Source organism: Passer domesticus, chromosome 1, assembly GCF_036417665.1.
Source record: "Passer domesticus isolate bPasDom1 chromosome 1, bPasDom1.hap1, whole genome shotgun sequence".
Taxonomy (NCBI): Eukaryota; Metazoa; Chordata; class Aves; order Passeriformes; family Passeridae; genus Passer; species Passer domesticus.
This window is the reverse complement of record NC_087474.1, coordinates 159,019,136-159,037,344: the sequence shown is the minus strand read 5'-3', so window position 1 is coordinate 159,037,344 and position 18,209 is coordinate 159,019,136. Positions and strand designations below refer to the sequence as shown.

The 18,209-nt window shown below is 41.4% G+C and overlaps 1 protein-coding gene across 11 annotated transcripts in view; it reads left to right on the top strand.

Moving 5' to 3' along the window:
* Positions 1-18,209, top strand: part of TSNARE1 (t-SNARE domain containing 1) — a 448,830-nt gene that overhangs the window by 202,600 nt on the left and 228,021 nt on the right. For all 11 annotated transcript variants that reach the window (XM_064398977.1, XM_064398966.1, XM_064398995.1 and 8 more), the window contains 3 exons: positions 664-754; positions 4,198-4,272; positions 6,221-6,277. In XM_064398977.1, coding sequence (XP_064255047.1) covers positions 664-754; positions 4,198-4,272; positions 6,221-6,277 — 223 coding nt within the window. The remainder of the gene's footprint in view (positions 1-663; positions 755-4,197; positions 4,273-6,220; positions 6,278-18,209) is intronic.

Here is an 18,209-nt window from a genome sequence, read left to right as displayed (position 1 = left end):
GGGAAGCATTTATGTCTCTTCCCATTTGTTTATATGGTCCCAAAGAGCAAGGCCAGCAACCAGTGCTTACAAGGAATAATGATACTGGAATTTGGGGTGTAAAAGGGACACCTCTGACTGGAGGGGTGGCTGGTTCTGCCTGTTTCAGTGCTGGTGAAGTAGCTCTGCACCTTCACATCCCCAGTGCTTTCCTGGAGATACTGTGTCATTAAGGGGTAGATGACCAGGGTAAGTAAATTTGTCCTGTTCAATTTCAGATTTCTCTCCTGAGAACAATATTTTTCCTGGGCAAGCTATCAGGCAACTCCCCAGTCGTGTCTCCTTTGGCTGTAAAACCCTTCCTTGAAAAATTGCAATACCAACCATCTGTGATGGCCTTGTTCCCTGTTCACCCCTGTTTTCACCTCATCACTTCCTTTGAATGGTTCACAGGCATTGTCTTTGTGCTGACAGCAGGAAGAATATTTTGGGCAGCACCTTCCCAGTATTTCCTTCTAGCTTCCATTGCTGGTCAAGACCCAGGACTCCTGCAGCCCTCCTGAGCCTCCGTGTGCTGCTGTTGTTGTGTTGTCTCAATTGCTCTGCAGCTTGATAGATTTCTCCAAGTGTCTCATTATGCAATTAATTTCAATTGCAATTCCCATCATCTCTTCTCTTCTGCAGGCATGCCACCCAGCAGGAGACTAATAAAACCATCACGACTAGCACCAAAGCCATCAAGCAGCTGTCTGAGGTTGTCAGAGGCTCATCCAGGGTATGTGTCAGTCAAGATGCTGTTGGGGGAGAATGATGGGTTCTGTGGAAGGAGGAATAATGAAAATAAGAAGTGGCAGTGGGTGCTTTAAAGCTGTTAACCTCTGTGTCTTGCTATAACTTCCTTTCCTCTCAAACAAGTGTAGTTTTCACTTATAAATGATCCAAGGGGAAACAGCTGCAGACATCAGTTCTCCTCCCAAAACTGGATCACGTAGAATTGGAAATCAAGAACTCAGCAACAAAGACTTTGGCCAGTTCATATCCATCTCAGGGTCTCAGTTTGGGTGAAAATATTGCAGAAATCATCTGGCTTCACATGAGTTTGGCATTGGTTAAAGACTCAGTCGTGGGGTGCAGGTGAGTTTGGGAATGTGTTAAGTGTCTGGAAAGGCCAAAGCCATGGAATATATCTGGATATGACACTGCTTCAGTGCTGTGTGCTAGTGAAAAGGCAGCTTTGGGGGTAGATAAATACAGGCTGTGGCCAGATCAGAGCAGGACTTTAAAATAGAATTTACCCCACTCTGAATTCCCATTTATCCCAGAAAATCCCATCTGTTTTGTGTGCAGGCTGGGCTGTCATCTCTAGGTTCAACTCAGCATCAGTGTCACAGGGTAGGAATGGTCCCCATCCCATTGTCCCCAGTGCAAAGACTGGAAAAACAGAAGGTTTTGGACCTTCCAACAATGATTTTGTACCCCAGATGTTACTGCTGACTTGGCATCATGGGCAAGAACACAAGCAAGCTGTGAGGACCAGATTCCAGCCAGTGTGAGAGTCAAAGGAGAATTTTCAGCCACATGACATTCAGCACCTGAAATGAAAATAAGGACAATTTTATTTGATTTCTGTTACACTCTTGCTTCCAGCATCAATATGGTTTCTAAGTCAGGAACTTCCCTGAGTTCATGTTTTATTTTCATTCACTACCTGCCATTTTCCGAGGTCCTGTATTACTTCAACCTGTTCTCACTGCCCTTCCACCTAGAAATAAGACTGCTCTAAACACACAACTCATTTCTGACCAAGTGGTTTTTACAGCCTGGATTTATGGCACTTGCCAGCAGGCAGTTGAGATAAGGATTTAAAACTTGGATCACCCGAGGCCACCTTGGTAACCTGTGAAGGACCATGTGCAACTCAGCCGGCCTAAAAAAATCAGTGGGTGATGATCTGCTCCAGAGGATGGGGAGGGGAGCCTGGAATGACTGTTTCCACATGTAGGCATCAAGATTAATGCAAGAATAATTTTAACATATTACTTTGACTACTGATGGATGGCAAGGACTGGGTTTTTTTGTGGTTTTTTTTTTTTTTTTTTTGTTGGTTTTATTTTTTTAAATTTTCTTGTTTTCTTGCATAATTACATCTGAGCTTGATGAAACAGAAGATGCTGCCTTGGAGATATGGGGATCTGGGCTTTTTGTTTTTTTGTTTTTGTTTTTTTTTTTCTTTTTTGTGCTGACCTCCAGGCTCTTTTCTGTGACATAAATTGGGTCCAAAGGGGAATCAGGCAAGGTCACATTAAACTCAATTACAGTGCCACACAAGAATGTCATTATTTGCCCTTGAAGCCCATGGGAACTTTCAGGAGAAGAGGTTTTACTGTCATGGGGAGAAAAATGGAAAGTTGAAGGGAAAATATTTAAGAGCTGAAGGAAATAGACACAGAAACAATTTCAGTAATAAGAGGAATCAATTTGCTGCTCTCTAATACATGTATAATAACTATTTTCTGCTCACTGGTCAATTAATTTAATTTTTTTATTATTATTATTCTTTTTAACAGTAGAATTTTAGTAATTAAACCTACAAATTTTGATAGAAAGCCTGTAGCCACTGTCCCTTTCATAGAAGAAATTGTTCTGGTGGATATTGGCTGCTGGTCAGTAAGTTCCTCATGGGAATCTGAGTAGCACTGCAAACTCTCCTCCCATAAAATTACTCACAGCATGAAAAGCCTTACAGAGCTTTACAGTTAGTCCTCACCAATCCATTTTTTTGTGGATTGCTTTGCATACACACACAGAAAAAAAAAAAAAAGGCTTTTTTCCTTGCTTTCTTCCTTATTTTCCACCAGTAATGCACTGCCAACGAGATGCAATATGGGACGTTCTCTGACTTCCCATAAATCTCCAAGTGCTGCTGGAGATATTGGAGTCAGGATGCCCAGCTGAGCAAATTGATAGTATTGCAGGAGCAAAGATGCTGCTCTAAGTGGATCAGTGTGCCACAAGGCAGGAGACTGATGGAAAATGGCTCTTTTAGGGCTTCATTCCAAACTAACCTCAAAGGATGTAAATAGAGAGGTAGAGCTGGAATTCCATTTTTTGGTAGGGTGAGTTCTGGAGCATAAGATCTGCTCCCCAGGGTGACAATCTTATCTAATTTTGCATGTGGAACAAACATAAGGTTTATGGACCTTTATCTGTAGAATGGGAATAATGACACTTGCCCTGCTCTAAAAATGTTTTTAAATCTTTAGATGAAGAACTGGGATGTTCTTCTGTGTGTGAAAAAACTACCATTAAAATTAAAAGTGTTTATCCCATCCTTTATAAAATCTACTTTTGTAATCCCAAGTAGTTTTCTGAAACAGCTGAAATGGCTGGTAAGTGAACATTTCTGCATTTCTGCTCAGTAGCTTTAGTGTAGACTGAGTTTTGTTTTCCTTTTTTTTTTTTTTTTTTTAAGGTGACATCTCACTTCCTTGCAGCATTTCCCTCTGTAAAATCTGGACATGTGAGCACTGAATATGTGAAATCTGAAATCCAGGGTGTAGAACAGTTCTAGGAGAACTATTTGGGTTTGGTCATTCCCTCTGAGAGCAGAGATTTGGAAGCATGTTGGATTCTTACCTCAGGCTGTGCTCTTCCTTCCAAGAACACAGGTAGCACTAGGGGTTTTTTTAAACACTAGGTTTTTTTTAAAACAGAGATAAAACCTATTCCAAGCTCCAGCCATAAAGGCAGTGACATTTGTGTTCATGTTTTGGAAAACATGAAGATAAGCTGGTTTCTGACAGTCAGACCAAGGAGAGGGGATGTTGTGTTGTGGCTGTTTGACTTTTCAAGTCCAGTAAATTTCCCAAATTAGGTGATCAACTCTATCATGATTTATCATATGGAAAAAGAACTTTTTATAGAAAGATCCCCTCAGTTTTTTTCTCCAATGCTATCTTGAATATCCAAAGTGGCATTTTATGTTTTTTTTTTACTTTAACCTGGCCTGAAAGACCAAATCATCACATTTCCTAAAATAAAATCCTATTGCATCCTGGCAGTCCTGATGTGACTGATTCTTTTAGGATACCATTGGTACCCACCTTATTTATTTGGTGTTTCCCACCAGGACAATTTCCCATGGTCACAGACAGAACCTACTAGAGGATTTATCTCTGACAGATCTGCTAACCAGCCTTCTTTTTTTTCCCAATGCAGCAAGAAAGGCTTCAGCTGGACAGGCTGAAGAACCAACTGTCTGATGCCATCCAGAGATACGGAGCTGTGCAGAAAGTGAGTGTCCCTCCTGCTTCCACTGTCCCATTTGGGAATCTGGGAATGTGTTAAGTGTAATTCCCTGGAGCATCTCCACAGGGCTGCTAATGCATGGTTTCCTCACTCTTATCTTTGTCAGTCAAGCAATCATAGTGTCATAGAATTTAGGTTGGAAAAAACTTTAAAATCATCAAATCCAACCATGCACCTGAACCATGTCCTTAAGGGCCACATCCACACATTTTAGGGATGGTGTCTCCACCACTTCCCTGGGCAGCCTTATCCAGTGCTTGACAAGCTTTTAACTTCAGAAATGTTCCCAAATATCCAATCTAAACCTCCCGTGGGGGAGTGTGAGGCCATTTCCTCTTGTCCTATCCCTTGTTCCCTGGGAATGGACATTGACCCTGGTTTCACCCTCCTGTCAGGGAATTATAGAGAGTGAGGTCTCTCTGGAGCCTCCGTTTCTCCAGGCTGAGCCCCCCCAGCTCCCTCAGCTGCTCCTCAGATCTGTGCTCCAGCCCCTTCCTCAGCTCCCTTCTCTCCTCTGGACACGCTCCAGCCCCTCGATGCCCTTCTCATGAGTGGCCCAAAACTGACCCCAGGATTTGAGGTGTGGCCTCCCCAGTGCTGAGTTCAGGCAGAAGTATTTCCCCTGGCTCAGCCATGACATTATTTTGGTGTGCCTCCACTCTCAGGGGCGAGGTGATTGCACAGTTCACCTTTTCTGATTGCAGAAAATGTGCAGGCAGCACAGATAATTCAAGTGTTACCCCACGTTCTGGCTCTGCTTTGCTGTTTGGCTGTGCCAGAAAGTTTCCAGGCACATCTTGTGGTTGGGATCTGTTAGAATGTTATGGAGCGTTTTTCCAACAGGGATCTGTCACCAAGATCAAGCTGTTTAATAAAACAAACAAAGCCTAAACTCCAGTTCCTTCATTAGCTTCTTGCTCACCCTCTTTACCCTGGGGAGGCTCTGCTGATGAGCAGATTTGCTTTGCTTTTAAACACTGTAGTAATGACTTAAATTTAGCATCCCCAAACTGCCTCCCTGCCTGGCAGTGCAAGTTAGGAGATATATCTGGATTAATCAAGATACAACCTGGACAAACTCTGGTGGCTTTGGTATATTGCTTTAATGAGTCTGACGCATGCCTGCAACAATGGGAAGGATATATTGTAATTACAGAGGTGTAATGAAATTTGGCTGGCAACATGCACTTAATAATGTGTCTCTATTAGAAACACTCTGGACTGATTGATTTCCCAGCACTTGCTGCCTGTGCCTTAAAAATTAAATAAATAAATGGATGTACATAAAATTTCAGTTCAACAGCGCATCTGTTGTGTAATAGAATTGCATGATCTCTAGTGCTGCCTCATATTTTAAATTATTTACCTGTCCTATTCAAGAAACTGAGTGTGGGGGTCTTTTAATGGAATTATTTTATGTGTTAAATGAGCAGCTGGAATTATTTGGGTAAGGAGCTCCACCCCCACATATAAACACACACACATCTTTTTTATGCTTTTTTCCCCTCTAATGTTCATGAGTACAGTCCATCTGAACCATACAGGATTGGATTTCTTTTATTTTAAAAACTGTCATCAATTCAGAAGTGCCAAAATTAACCACTGCAGTTTGTGAATGCCCGGCTGCGTCAGGAAAACAATCTGAGTGATAAATTGCTACTTATCCACGTCCTGGCTGTCATTCCCTAAATGCCTGTTTCAGTTTTGATAACCTTGTCATTCTGGAAGCTTTGAAGACTTTTAATGCCTGCAAGACTGAAGTTTTCAATGCTTTTATACTCCCTTGTTTTTTTTTTTCTAAAGAGTAAGAGCTTTCTCCATGTCCTTTTCTTTAGAAAGTAGAAGAAAATAGCTTCATATGACTCTTTCCCTAAATATTTGGACTCTTCTTATCCATTTTCTCTCTGATTTTTTTTCCTTTTCCTTTTAACAGAAAATAGCAGAGAAATCCAAATCTTTGCTTCCTACTGGGCAGAGAAGCACCAAACAGGTAGGTTCATGGGTGTCTCTGTGTTTGGAAGTAAGTACAGTGCTAAAAAAAACCCTGGTTTTTAACCCCACTAATGATGCTGAAGAGCTTGGAGCTCCTCCACTGCCTACACTGAAACCAGTGAGGTGATTTTCCAATAGAGATGTGTGATGTCTTTGGAGGTGGGAGATACCAGGACTCAGGGAAAAACACTTATGTAAAACCTGTTTAATTATTCTCTGCTTTTCTGTCCTCATGGGGCTGTTTTTCCATTCTTGAGGGGAGTTTTGTCTCCTATGAAATACATCAAAAAGCAGTCCTACACCCCCTTTTCCTGGAAGCTGGGCTTGTAGGTGTGGTAAAATCACATTCCAAGGACAATTTCATAGAAGAAAATTAAGAAGAGTTTTTTTCAAATCTGTCCCCAGTTTTAAGAGGGATTAAGTATTCTGCTTTCTCTGGCTACACTGCACTGTGGTTAACTACTATATACATATGCAAATTGAGCCTTTTTCTTCTTTTTTACCCCATATTAGGAAATTTTTCAATGAAGAAATACTGTATAGAATCAGACTATATATATTTATTCTAATTTGTGCATACATATTCATACATACTCTGATTCCTCTATATATGATGCACATATTATATTCACATTTATGTGAATATATGTGAATATAATTAGATGCATGTGTGCCAGTGAACATATGTAAATTATTAATACTATAAAGCTATTTTAGTATAAGTTTATATGTATACATACAGAAAAATGTGTAGTCATTCATAAATAGTAATACAAAATACTGTAGATTAATATCTGGATGTGTTTGTGTGTGTTTAAGAAATCTCCACAGATTTCCAAGAGTTTTGATGCCAGGAGATCCTTTGGCTGAACTAAGGGTCCAACAGAAATTAGGTTGTCCTCTCAAATCTACATACTAACAAATTTGTAAGCATTTTCAGCATTGATACTGTGCCACCAAAACCCAAAACTCCATGTCTAATTTCAGTTATTATCTCTGATATTTTGGAAACTTTTTATCACTTAAGAGGCAGTCAGCAGGTTTTCTTATTTCCTAATGACTTTTCTCTCCCTACCTTGTGCCACCTGGTTTTCTACAACTTCCTTAAGCTATGTCAGAAATAGTTGTACTTTGTAACTTTGAATTGATGATTCTCTCTAAAAAATAGTGGAATGGTACCACTGAAAACCCCATCATTAGTGCAGATAAATGGACCAAAGCTTTAATATTAACTAAGTTTCAAACAATTACAATTCTGCCTTAGACCTTGTTGCTTGGTTGGTGTGGGTGTCACTAAAATGAAATTTAGGTATCAAAGGGCTGATGAATTCCTTTATCCAGAGTGAGGGTTCCCACTGATACTGTGGAGAAATTCTGCACAGATGTTGCTTTTCAGCTGTGTGTTTATAAAAATTAACAGTCTGGTTTTGTCCACCAGCTGGTGATCTGTGTTGAGCAGGGCATAAATAGCACATCCTGTAACTGTGGTCAAATCCTACATACGTTAAGTATTTATTGGGTCATTTTGTGCAAATTAACTTTGATTTGTTTTCACGCCATCTGTATTGCATCACTTCTTGGGCTCTTAACAAATTTTGTTTGACTGCTGTTGGTGGAGTGGGTTGCAGGGAAGGGAACAGCTCTGTTCTTGCCTGGATTGCCATTTCTGGTACTACCATGGCCCTGGCTGCTCCACAGGATGTGGGACTGCTGGTCATTAGCCACTGCAAACAGAATGAAAAATGCTAATTACTGCGAATTTTGGCACTGGGAGCAAGCCTGGATGAAACCAGCATTTTTGGTGTGTTGAAATTCCTTGATGACTCCAAAACCAACTTTCGTTGGAAGAAAACAGAGTTTTAATATGGGAAAAAAAATAGGACGCCAGAGAAAAAATACTCAAATCTTTGTGTGAGTAATGGTGAGGTTGGAGCAAAAGGAGGCTGGAGGAAGAATGGGACAGAGACAACCACCTTTGCCTTCAACCAGGTAGGAATCCAACTACTGGGAGATTGTAGCAGGATCAGTTTGGTGGGGGTCAGGCAGAATCAGCAGAAATTGAGTTAAACTGGGTCAGCTCAGGTTGTTTCTCCTTGTAGCTGTCTCTTGCAGGTGAAGTGGCTTTGGTGGATCACAAAAAAGAAGGTAGTAGCATGTCCTGGGTGAGAGGGTTCAGACTCAGAAAAAGGCTTGATGACACCCGGGGGCAAATCTTTTTCATGCAGTGACATTTACTTGGGCTGGGGACACACAAGCCTTCATGCACAAAAGGGATGAAAATTAATTCACATCTGCTTCAGCTTCCCTGTATTTTTGCAGCTTCACACATGCTGTCTTCTTCCTCCCTCAAAAAGGAGAAAAATTAAAGGTGTAAAACCTGCTGAAAGTAATGTGATGCTGTGGTTAGTTTTAACTTATTATTATTATTATTTTTCCAGCAGCAGATTGGCCAGGACAGACAAATTTATGGTTCCCACAGGAACTGTAACCTGACCACTATGTGAATGTATTAAGGCATTAAAGTTAACACCCTATAGAGTAATGCAAAATACTACATATGTTCAGGAGAGCTGATTTATGGGCCTTGTGAAGCTGCACAGTGACTTGGTGCAGATCCAGCCTTGACTCAAGCACTGCTTGCCTGCAGGGCTTTGTTCTCTTTTATTTATACTTTAATTTATTACAGCAAATTGTAAGAGGTCTGAAGAATACTCGTTTTTCTGGATGCCTGTCCTTATACTTCTCTTCCACTGGTGAATGGGAAAGGTGAGATGTTGGGTAACACAAGCCCTAATAATTTCCCTTTAGGGAGTAATTGATTCCCTAGACCCATGTAACAGGTAAAAATTGCCATGGCAAGCCTTGGGAAAATTAGTTTCCTGCCCATTGTGGTTTGTTGTAAGTACTCTTTAATTGAGTTTATTTGTTTATAAAGGCAAAATAAAGGCATTGATCCAAAACTCCTTGAAGCCTGAAGTTATATAAATTCTTAATCAAATATATGTTTGTAGGAATGTGTTTGTGTGTAGACAAATCAATGGAATTCTATAGGTGCATATATTGAAAGACACAACTTTTTACTACACTAAATGATGATTGTTGAACGTGCCTTGTGGCAACAATTAATATAAAAAGGAAAAAAGCCCTTTCCCTTGAATCTGTGGAAGTAATTTTAAGTCTTCGCCTGCTGGTGACAAAATGAGACCTCAAAAGGCTAATTAAGGGGAATTTTGAGAAGTAGTTTCAGTTTATGGGAATTGCTGGTGCAGCCTACAGCAGAGATTTGGGGATGTGGTCATCTCTGCTCCTGATTATTTTTGAGGCAGATGGGCTTCAAATCCCATTTCTGCCCCTGAACAGATGCACCAAGGTGCAAACTCCTCCCAGGCAGAGTCCAGTGGAGGACTGGGAGTATTTCAGGTGTTCCTTGGAGGCTAGGACAGTGTGGTCAGTGGCAGGAGAGGTTGGACAGCTGACCAGACACATCCTCTAGGGTGAAACCCATCCCACAGTGCAACAACTGGATATAATAAGACAATGTTCTACTAGCACAGAATTGATTACCTATAGTACTGTGGAAAATCCACAGCAGAGCAAATAATGTTTCCGAGCACAGGAGATGAAAATATTTTTTTTTTAAATAATTATTGTACATCCAACATCATCTGCTTCTGATGGAATGAATCTGGTTTTGTGCCCATGGTTGAACAAGTTCAAGTGATGGGGCTTGGAGCAACCTGGGGTAGTGGAAGGTGTCCCTGCCCATGTCAGGGGATTGGACAAGATGATCTATAAGGTCTCCTCCAACCCAAACCATTCTGTGATTCTCTGCAATTCTCTCTTCTCCACTAATGGGGAGGAAAGTGGGTTTTTCTCACCCTGCAGACTTTGTGGGTGGTTCCCCCAAGGGAGTGGGAGGAGGGGAAGCACAGCTCTGCATTAGCTGGGGAATGAGTTTTTATCTAAAACCTCATTGAAAATCTGAACAGACTTTTTTTTTTTTGAGGAAACTTTCCTAGCAATATTTAGAAATTAAAATTACAGTAATTGTCATGGTGTAATGGCATCCCTCTTCATTTCCTGCTGCTCACGGAGAGGGGAAAGAATAATTATTGCTCTGGAACATGGTAGTTGCCAAAAAGATGCCTTTATTTCTTATTCTATGGGCCTATTTGACCCATCTCTCAAAGGTCAGTAAATTATATTTCTTAGAAGTACAAATTTGGGTATATAAATGTCTATTTGCATATACAAGCTTTTTTTTTCCTCCTCCTGACTGCATCAGTTTATTCTGTCTTTAAACTGACTTCCTTCCCACAGGAAGCATCATTTCTCCCTTTCTTCCTGTGTTTATGAAGTTGTTCTTTTTATGTGATTAGAGCAAAATTCTCATTTTGGGGGCAGCAAGATCCAGTCCTTGGCTTTATAGAAGAATAACTTTTTTTGGCAGTAATGTCTGCATAAACTGCATATATCTGTGTGAGTGTGTAATGACTTTGGTTATTTGGGCTTCTATTTTTATCAGGCCCTTGTCATGGTAGGTGTATAAGCACAGCTACAAGACTGTGCCACCTTGAGGATCTCACAGGCTAAGCCAACACCAACAGCTTGTTTTGAACAATAATTAATTATGAGTTTTTAAAGCAATAGATGCTCCTGATGCTCCTCATGTTTGAAACCAGCTTCCACATTTGTGAGAGGACGTGGTGTGTATTTCCCTGAAATGCAAAATCTAATTTCTCACAATCAAAATTCAGCTTTTGCCCTGACAAATGGAGCTTTTTATTTACACGTTTGTCTTATTGACTCTACCATCTTATCTCAGAACTAATCCCAGCTCCTAATGTTCCAGTCTGGCTGCTGTATCTCAGGAAATCAAGCCTTAGCTTTGGTGATAATTTATCTTGCATGTGTGGTAGTAATTGCTGTGTCTTTTCAAGGTCGTTTGGGATGCAGCTACTTCTGTAAAAAGTGTTATTTCAATAATGTCAACTTTGTTTTAAATGACTGTGCATCCTTTAAAAGCCATATTGTAATCAACCCACTCCCCTGTTCCTAGGGTTGTCAATATGGAGCATTTAAATCACACAGTTATTTTCTTCTTGACTTTACTCAAGTGTGGGCTTTTGTTTGGTTTTAAAGGGTTTGGGGTTTTTTTTAAGGCAGTCATTAAAGCAATTTTCTTAAGAAAATTGAAATATTTTCTTTTCTTTTTCTGCCTCTTTGGGGGCAGAGAAATAGATTCTCATAAAGGGATTTAATAAGTAGATGGAAATAGATTCACACATAATCTTTTAATTTGTTCCCTGTGTTTTCTAGGGAGGTGGAATCTGTTCCGAATGTCCCAAAGTATTCTTGCTCTGCTTCCAGTGTGTCCCTTCCTGGGAAGGGAAGGTCTTTTCATCATGCCCACAATCTTGAAAAAAAATTCCAGTGGGCTTTATAGGCACAGAACTTCCCTAAGTCACCATTAAATTCCCCTTTTGTCAGGGAGGCAGCATTTTTCAGCTGTAAAACTTAAAATGAAGAATCCTGCACCAGAGCCCTTGGGAAAACACCCAGGTTCTGGATGCTGCTGGTGGCAGGTTTTATGGGACAACAGGAATGCTCTGGGCTTCAGTAAAAACACGTAAGAAACCACCCCAAATGCTGCTACAGCTTTGACTGAAGGAATTGTCAAAAGCTGGAACTTTGAGCTTCCAGTAGCATTCCAATCTCCTTATCCTACAGGAGAAGAAAAGTAAGAAAAGACCAAACCTTTACAAAAAAGAATATGTATCATCAGGTTTGGGGGGAGCTTTCCATTTCCTAAATTGCCTGAACAACTTAAACATTGTGGATTTTCCTTGGCAACCCTCTACTAAGTGCCTTTCAAGGAACCAGCCCACTTTGCCTGTGTCTGCTGATAGAACCTGAGACTGCAGCTGCCTCTGTCAGCACCCAGGCAAGGAACTGAGTTTTCACTAGCTGGGTTTTGGTTAGTTAAGGTTTTTGTTTGGTTTTTTCAGTTTGTTTGTTCCCTTGTGTGTTTTTCTTCTTTTTATTGTATTTTTTAAAAAAAAAATCCTTTTGTTTGAGTGAGAAAGGACAGAGGTTTCTGTGTGGGCAGAGGATGAAGGCGAGGGAAGGGGCTCTTTTGTACCAAGCCTCCTCCAGAGCAGCTCCGCCGGCTCCTCTACCCCAGCTCTGAGTCACTGCTGGAGCCACAAACCAAAGCCTTGTTTTGTCTGGAATGTGCCAGCCTCGCCCCCAGCCCTGCAACCACTTGCTTTTATGTTCCCAAATCCTGGGAGACACTTTGCTGTCACCCCACGCTGGCACAGACCCTGCTGGGGGAACGGTGGCACCGGGGTCGCGTGGAGGCGTTTGGGGCCCCGCCATGAAACAGGGACATGAGCCAGCCCTGCTGATGGCAGGGAGCCCTTGGACAGGGAAAAATCCATATTGTGCCCAGAGGCTGGGACAGATCACTCAGCTGGTGCCCACGTTATTGTTCTTCCATAGCCAGAGACAGCTCTGCAATGTATTTTTCCCCACTGCGTGTGGTGGCTGCCTGGGTGGTTGCTGTGCTTGTGTCTCGTGGAATCAGAGAAGGGTTTGGATTGGAAGGAACATTAAAAATCATCTGTTTAAAACCCCCTGCCATGGGCAGGGACACCTTCCACCATCCCAGGTTGATCCAAGCTCCATCCAATCTGGCCTGGAATGTTTCCAGGGATGAGGCAGCCACAGCTTCTCTGGACAACCTGTGCCAGGACCTCACCACCTTCACAGGGAGGAATTTCTTCCAAATATCCAATCTAAATCCACCCTCCTTCAGCTTAAAGCCATCCCCCTTGTCTTATCAATCCATACCCTTGCAAAAAATCCCTCTCCAGCCTTTCTACCCCCTTAGGTACTGTCAGTCCCTAAATTTAAAGAATACTGCAAATGCACATCTCCTGACACATCAGGTTCATTCAAAAAAGTAAAATTCTCACATATTACATAAGATCAAGACATGGACTCAAGGAATTCTGAATCCTCCTTCCTCCTGAGCATTGCTTTTTATCCAGTGAGTGTGGGCAGTTCATGGTTCCAGTCAGCACTGCTGGCACAGATTTGCATATCTATAAATATATATATGTGTACTGATGTATACTACATCAATAGAAATAAATACAAATAAAAAAAAAATTAAATATAACTGTAAATACAGTGGTAGCTGGATGGACACTCACCTTGCTCAGAGAGCTTTGTTCTTGCATGCAGCTTTTCTGGGCAGTGAGGGTCACCTCTGGCAGCTCTGTCAGAGCTGTGTGACAGCAGCTGAAGAGGAGAGCAAACACAGGCCAAGATCCCAGAGCTGATGAAACGTAGGCTGGGTCTGCAGGACGTGTGTGGCCACAATGGCAGTATTATAATTATTAAAAAATGAATTAAAAGCTTGAATTTTGTTCACTTTATGGGCTTGACTCCCCTGTATATTACTTTTTTTTTTTTTTTTCCAGAAGCATAATTATAAAGTGAGTGTTTCTGCCTAGTGGAAGTGTTTTTTGCTGGGATGAGTGGGCTGCTCATACAACCCCATCCACCTCCCTTCCTTCAACCCCACCTTCCCTAAGGTGCTCTGCAAGAGTCTAAATTGACTTTTGCCCTGGCAAAGATCACATGCAGCAACTGGAGTAACAAATGTGAAATCTTACTGAGTGTGTCACCTTGCTCCAAAGTGAATGCAGTGTTATTTAATACATTTAAACCCCCCTGTGGAGATGAATTATTGAAAGGAAGGAAATTGTATTCTTCTAAACCCACTTTGATGGCTGCATTTATCACATGATTAAATGGGGACAGCAATGGTATTTTCCCACTATAAAATGTGTTTGGAAATGTATTAACCCTTGCTGCACCAGAATGAATAAAAAATGATATCTGTTGACCTTTCTGGGGAACATCTTATTTATTTTCAAGGTACTAAATAAACAAACTTATATCCACCATAAAACCTAATAATATTAAACCCCTTTCACTCCTGTGTAGAAGGCAGTGATGTTACCTCCCCTATGCTTCATCTCACCTCTGAAATCATGGACTCATAGAATAATTTGAGTTGGAAGGGACCTTAAAAAACATCTTATTCCAACCTCTTGCCATGGACAGGGACATCTTCCACTAGACCAGGTTGCTCAGGCTCTTTGAATTGGTCACAATTATTTCTGATTTATTAAAACACTAGGAAACACAGAATCATATTTATAATTCTGATTCTTTATTCTGTTCCTTAGCTGAAAAGTGTAACCCAAATTTGTGCCAAGCTAAACTTCCACTGATGTACTGGTTTGTTATAGTTTCATCCTCACTTTTAATGACAATCCAGGAAATTCCTTTGGAGTTAGCTCATAAAGCTGGACATATATCAGAGAGATAATTTATATATAGTGTCATTATAAAACACAACAGGTTCTGTAGGATAAGGCATGTGGTGAAGTTAACATTTCAAGTAGTTATTTCTGAGCTGATAGCAACAGCCTGTGTGATAAATAAAATAAATGTGTTCACCTAAACACAGATGGAGGTTCTCCACTGCAATCTCACAAAGTTGTTGATTTGAGAAGGTGCCTCTGAAGCAAACAATTCCCTTAAGTTTAAGAGACTTTTTCACCCAATTGTCCCAGATATGAAATAAGGTGATGGTTCAGAGCCATGAGCAAACCCTGAGGGACATTCCCTGGATATGATTTTGTAGATAAGAATGGCAAGGTGTTGGATTTGATGGCAGTCATTGCTCCTATTTAATATAAATTATTCTGTGGTTTCTATGAATGAAAAAAACTGAGTTATGAGTGTTGCTCATCACTGCCACTGTTGGGAGCAAATCCAAGTTGTGGGGTTGGTACCTGGTGAGCATCACCCTTGTCCCAGCTCATCCCTGTAAGCTCTGAATCAATCCTGGGGAAAGTGATGCAGCCAGGCCACCACAGATCGTCTCCTCCTGTGGGTGCTCAAATGGGCAGTTTGCCACTTCAGCAGCGAGGTGACAGACTGCATCTCACTGTGTGCCCTGCAGTAAAACACAGCAAAGCTTTGCAGTGCCCCCTTTGTTAATCTGCTTTAATTAAAGCTGTGCTACCACATGGTACCCTGGGATGAGAATTAGGCCACTTCAGTGGATTAATTTGGTTTGGGGCAAGAGGACTTTTTCCCTGCTAAGGTCTCAATCTCACCTCTTGTCTCACTGTCCTCTCCAGATGCTGGAAGGGAGCTGAGAATGGTAGAGCAAGGAAGGTTCTTCCTCATGGGAAATGGAAGTTGATTTTCTGCTCCTTTTTCTGCAACTTCCCAAAGTCAAACTTACAGACAAGAGGTTCCCAAGGTCTTCCTTGGCACAAAGACTGCCACGGGGAAACTACAGGGGCTGTATGGAGAAACTGGATAAAACCCTAAATGTTTATTTCCATGAACCCAATTTTCCATGGGGCAAAGCCAGAGATCCTGTTTCCAATCCTTGCAAGTCCTGGATTTTTTGTGAGCTGTGGTTTGCACACCTCACTTGGATGAAATGAAAAGTTTCAGTGTTTTATTTTCTACCTTCACTGAGTCTGTAAAGTCCTGTATGTAATAAAACTATTGAGGTGGTTCCTAGAACCTTAACTCAATATTACACTTGACACAATTGGATCTCTTGATCTGCAACGTTTCTTGCTTTAAGAAGGATTTTCCCTTCCCCTTCTCCTTTCTGTATTAGGTTACATCCACATGCAGAGCTCAGCAGTGACGTGCTGTGAAACACAGATGATTGCCCTAAAAAAAACCAAAAACCACCCAGCAAACAAAAATTTAAAAAATTTCTTCTTGCAATCACAGCTGATTTCTAGTGAGTGAGGAAGGTGTTTTCTCCCTTTCTGTGCCCAGCAGTTTGTAACTAGTTACATGATTTAAGGAAGGAGAACGGGAATGTGGCTTTTATGTGCAGCAGGACATAGTGACCTCCTCTGGAAGCTGAGCACTGGGAAGTTTGATAGCCCTGTGGTGGGAGCTCCTAAGTTGACCCCTATATTTAAACATGATTAAAACACCACTGAAGAGCCAAGCACAAGAAAAAAAAACAACAAAATAACCCCTTTTCCAGCAGCTGCTGGGAGTGGGGTGAGGGAAGCTGTGGATGCTGCACGCTTTGGAGTGCCATCTGCTGGCACAGGACTGGTCGGATGCAGGAGCTGGGTTTTGCACTGCTCAGATGAAAACGGTGTCAGGGAAGCCCTGATGAATCACTGAGATGAGAATAAACTCTGTAAAGAGTTGGGGTGAAACAGGAGGTTTTGTCTGTCTGTTGAAGAGAAAATACCTTGCTCAGTTGTGGAAATCTTCTCCATGTCCCCTCTCTGTACTAAGGAGAACAAACAAATAAATACAGTTTAAATAAGTATAATATTAATGATTTTGTGTATAAATATATGGCTTCTGAGGTTCCTAGGGAGGAGGAATTTGAGCTTTAGGTCACATCTGCTGTGAGTTTGGCAGTTTTTATTCTCAGCTTGTCTGGTTCTCAACCTTTGTAAAGTCCACAGGGCTGTGCACCTCCTCTCCCTACCCAGTTCATGAAATTTTGGCTCCCAAGGGTGAGCACAGCTCTTGCTCATCAGCACATCTGCTTAGGCACAGTCGGGTCTGGAAGGCCATCTGATAAATGGCAGAGGGTGACATAATTCTGGTGTAGCGTGGGGTAGTGCTAATTTGCTATTTTTGAGTTTAAAAGATTCAAAATTATTTAAGTTAAAAAAAAAAAAACAACTCAGGTCATGGGTGTGAGAGCAGGTAAAGGAGATAGAAATGGTGGTGATTGGTTGAACACCTGCCTGCCTGGTCAGAGCTGCCAGGCAGTTCCAGCCTGGAAAAAGTGGGGTATGAGGGAGAGTTTGCAGTTCCAGCCTGGAAAAAGTGAGGTATGAGGGAGAGTTTTGCACAAAAGGGGGAAAAGGGCTTTTTGTTTATAGAGAACCATACATTTTGTTTAAATATTTTGGCATCTGCCCTTTTTTTTTTTTTTGTATGTTTTTATATGTTTCTGCCCAAATGGACTCATTTTGCAGAGGTGCATTCTTCGCATATGGGATGTCATTTGTTTTCTTGTCCTACACCAATCCTGTTTATTTTGAGGTGCATTTTATTTTGAGCTTGATGACATACAATGTTATAAAACCTTTTTCTTCTCCTTACACTGCTTGTTGCTTCCAAGCCTGCAGGCTCTGACCCATTGTAGACTTCAGTTCACACAAAATCCCTTTAATCATCCTTTTGCCTTCTTGACTCTCCCCCTGCTTCCTCTTCAGTCTCAGAGCTCACCAGAGCTGCTTTTTCCTCTTCTATGCTGTGAGGAGCTGTAAAACGTTGCAAATTATTAACTGACCACCAAAACAAAGGTTTTTGAACGTGTGGTATGGAGCTATGTGGGCTATTTTTGCAACTGCTTTATTTGGAATTGCTTCTTTGTTTACAAACTGGTGATTGAATGTAAGACTCGAAATAGGAGGTGAGTTGGGAAACCTCCCAATGCTGAATTTTAGTAGATGCCCCTGCAGATCACAAACATTTTGCAAACTGAGGTGTTTCTCTCTATAGAGGGAAGAACTCATCCCCATTTGTGGAGTGTTGCTCCTGGATGGACCAAAGCTGCTCCCCCTCAGCTGATCAGGGGAGACAAAATGTAGTGAAAGGCTCTTGGGTCAATATAAGGACAAGGATAAATCACTCACCAGTTAGTGTCACAGGCAAAACAGGCTCAATGTGGAGAAATTAATTTAATTTCTTACGATTTAAATCAGAGTAGGATAATGAGAAATATGACTGACTCTTAAAACATCTCTCCCGCACCCCTCCCATCTTCCCAGGAAAACTCACTCCTGAATTCTCTGCCTCCTCCCCACCAGCATCATGGGGGGAAGGGGGTGGAA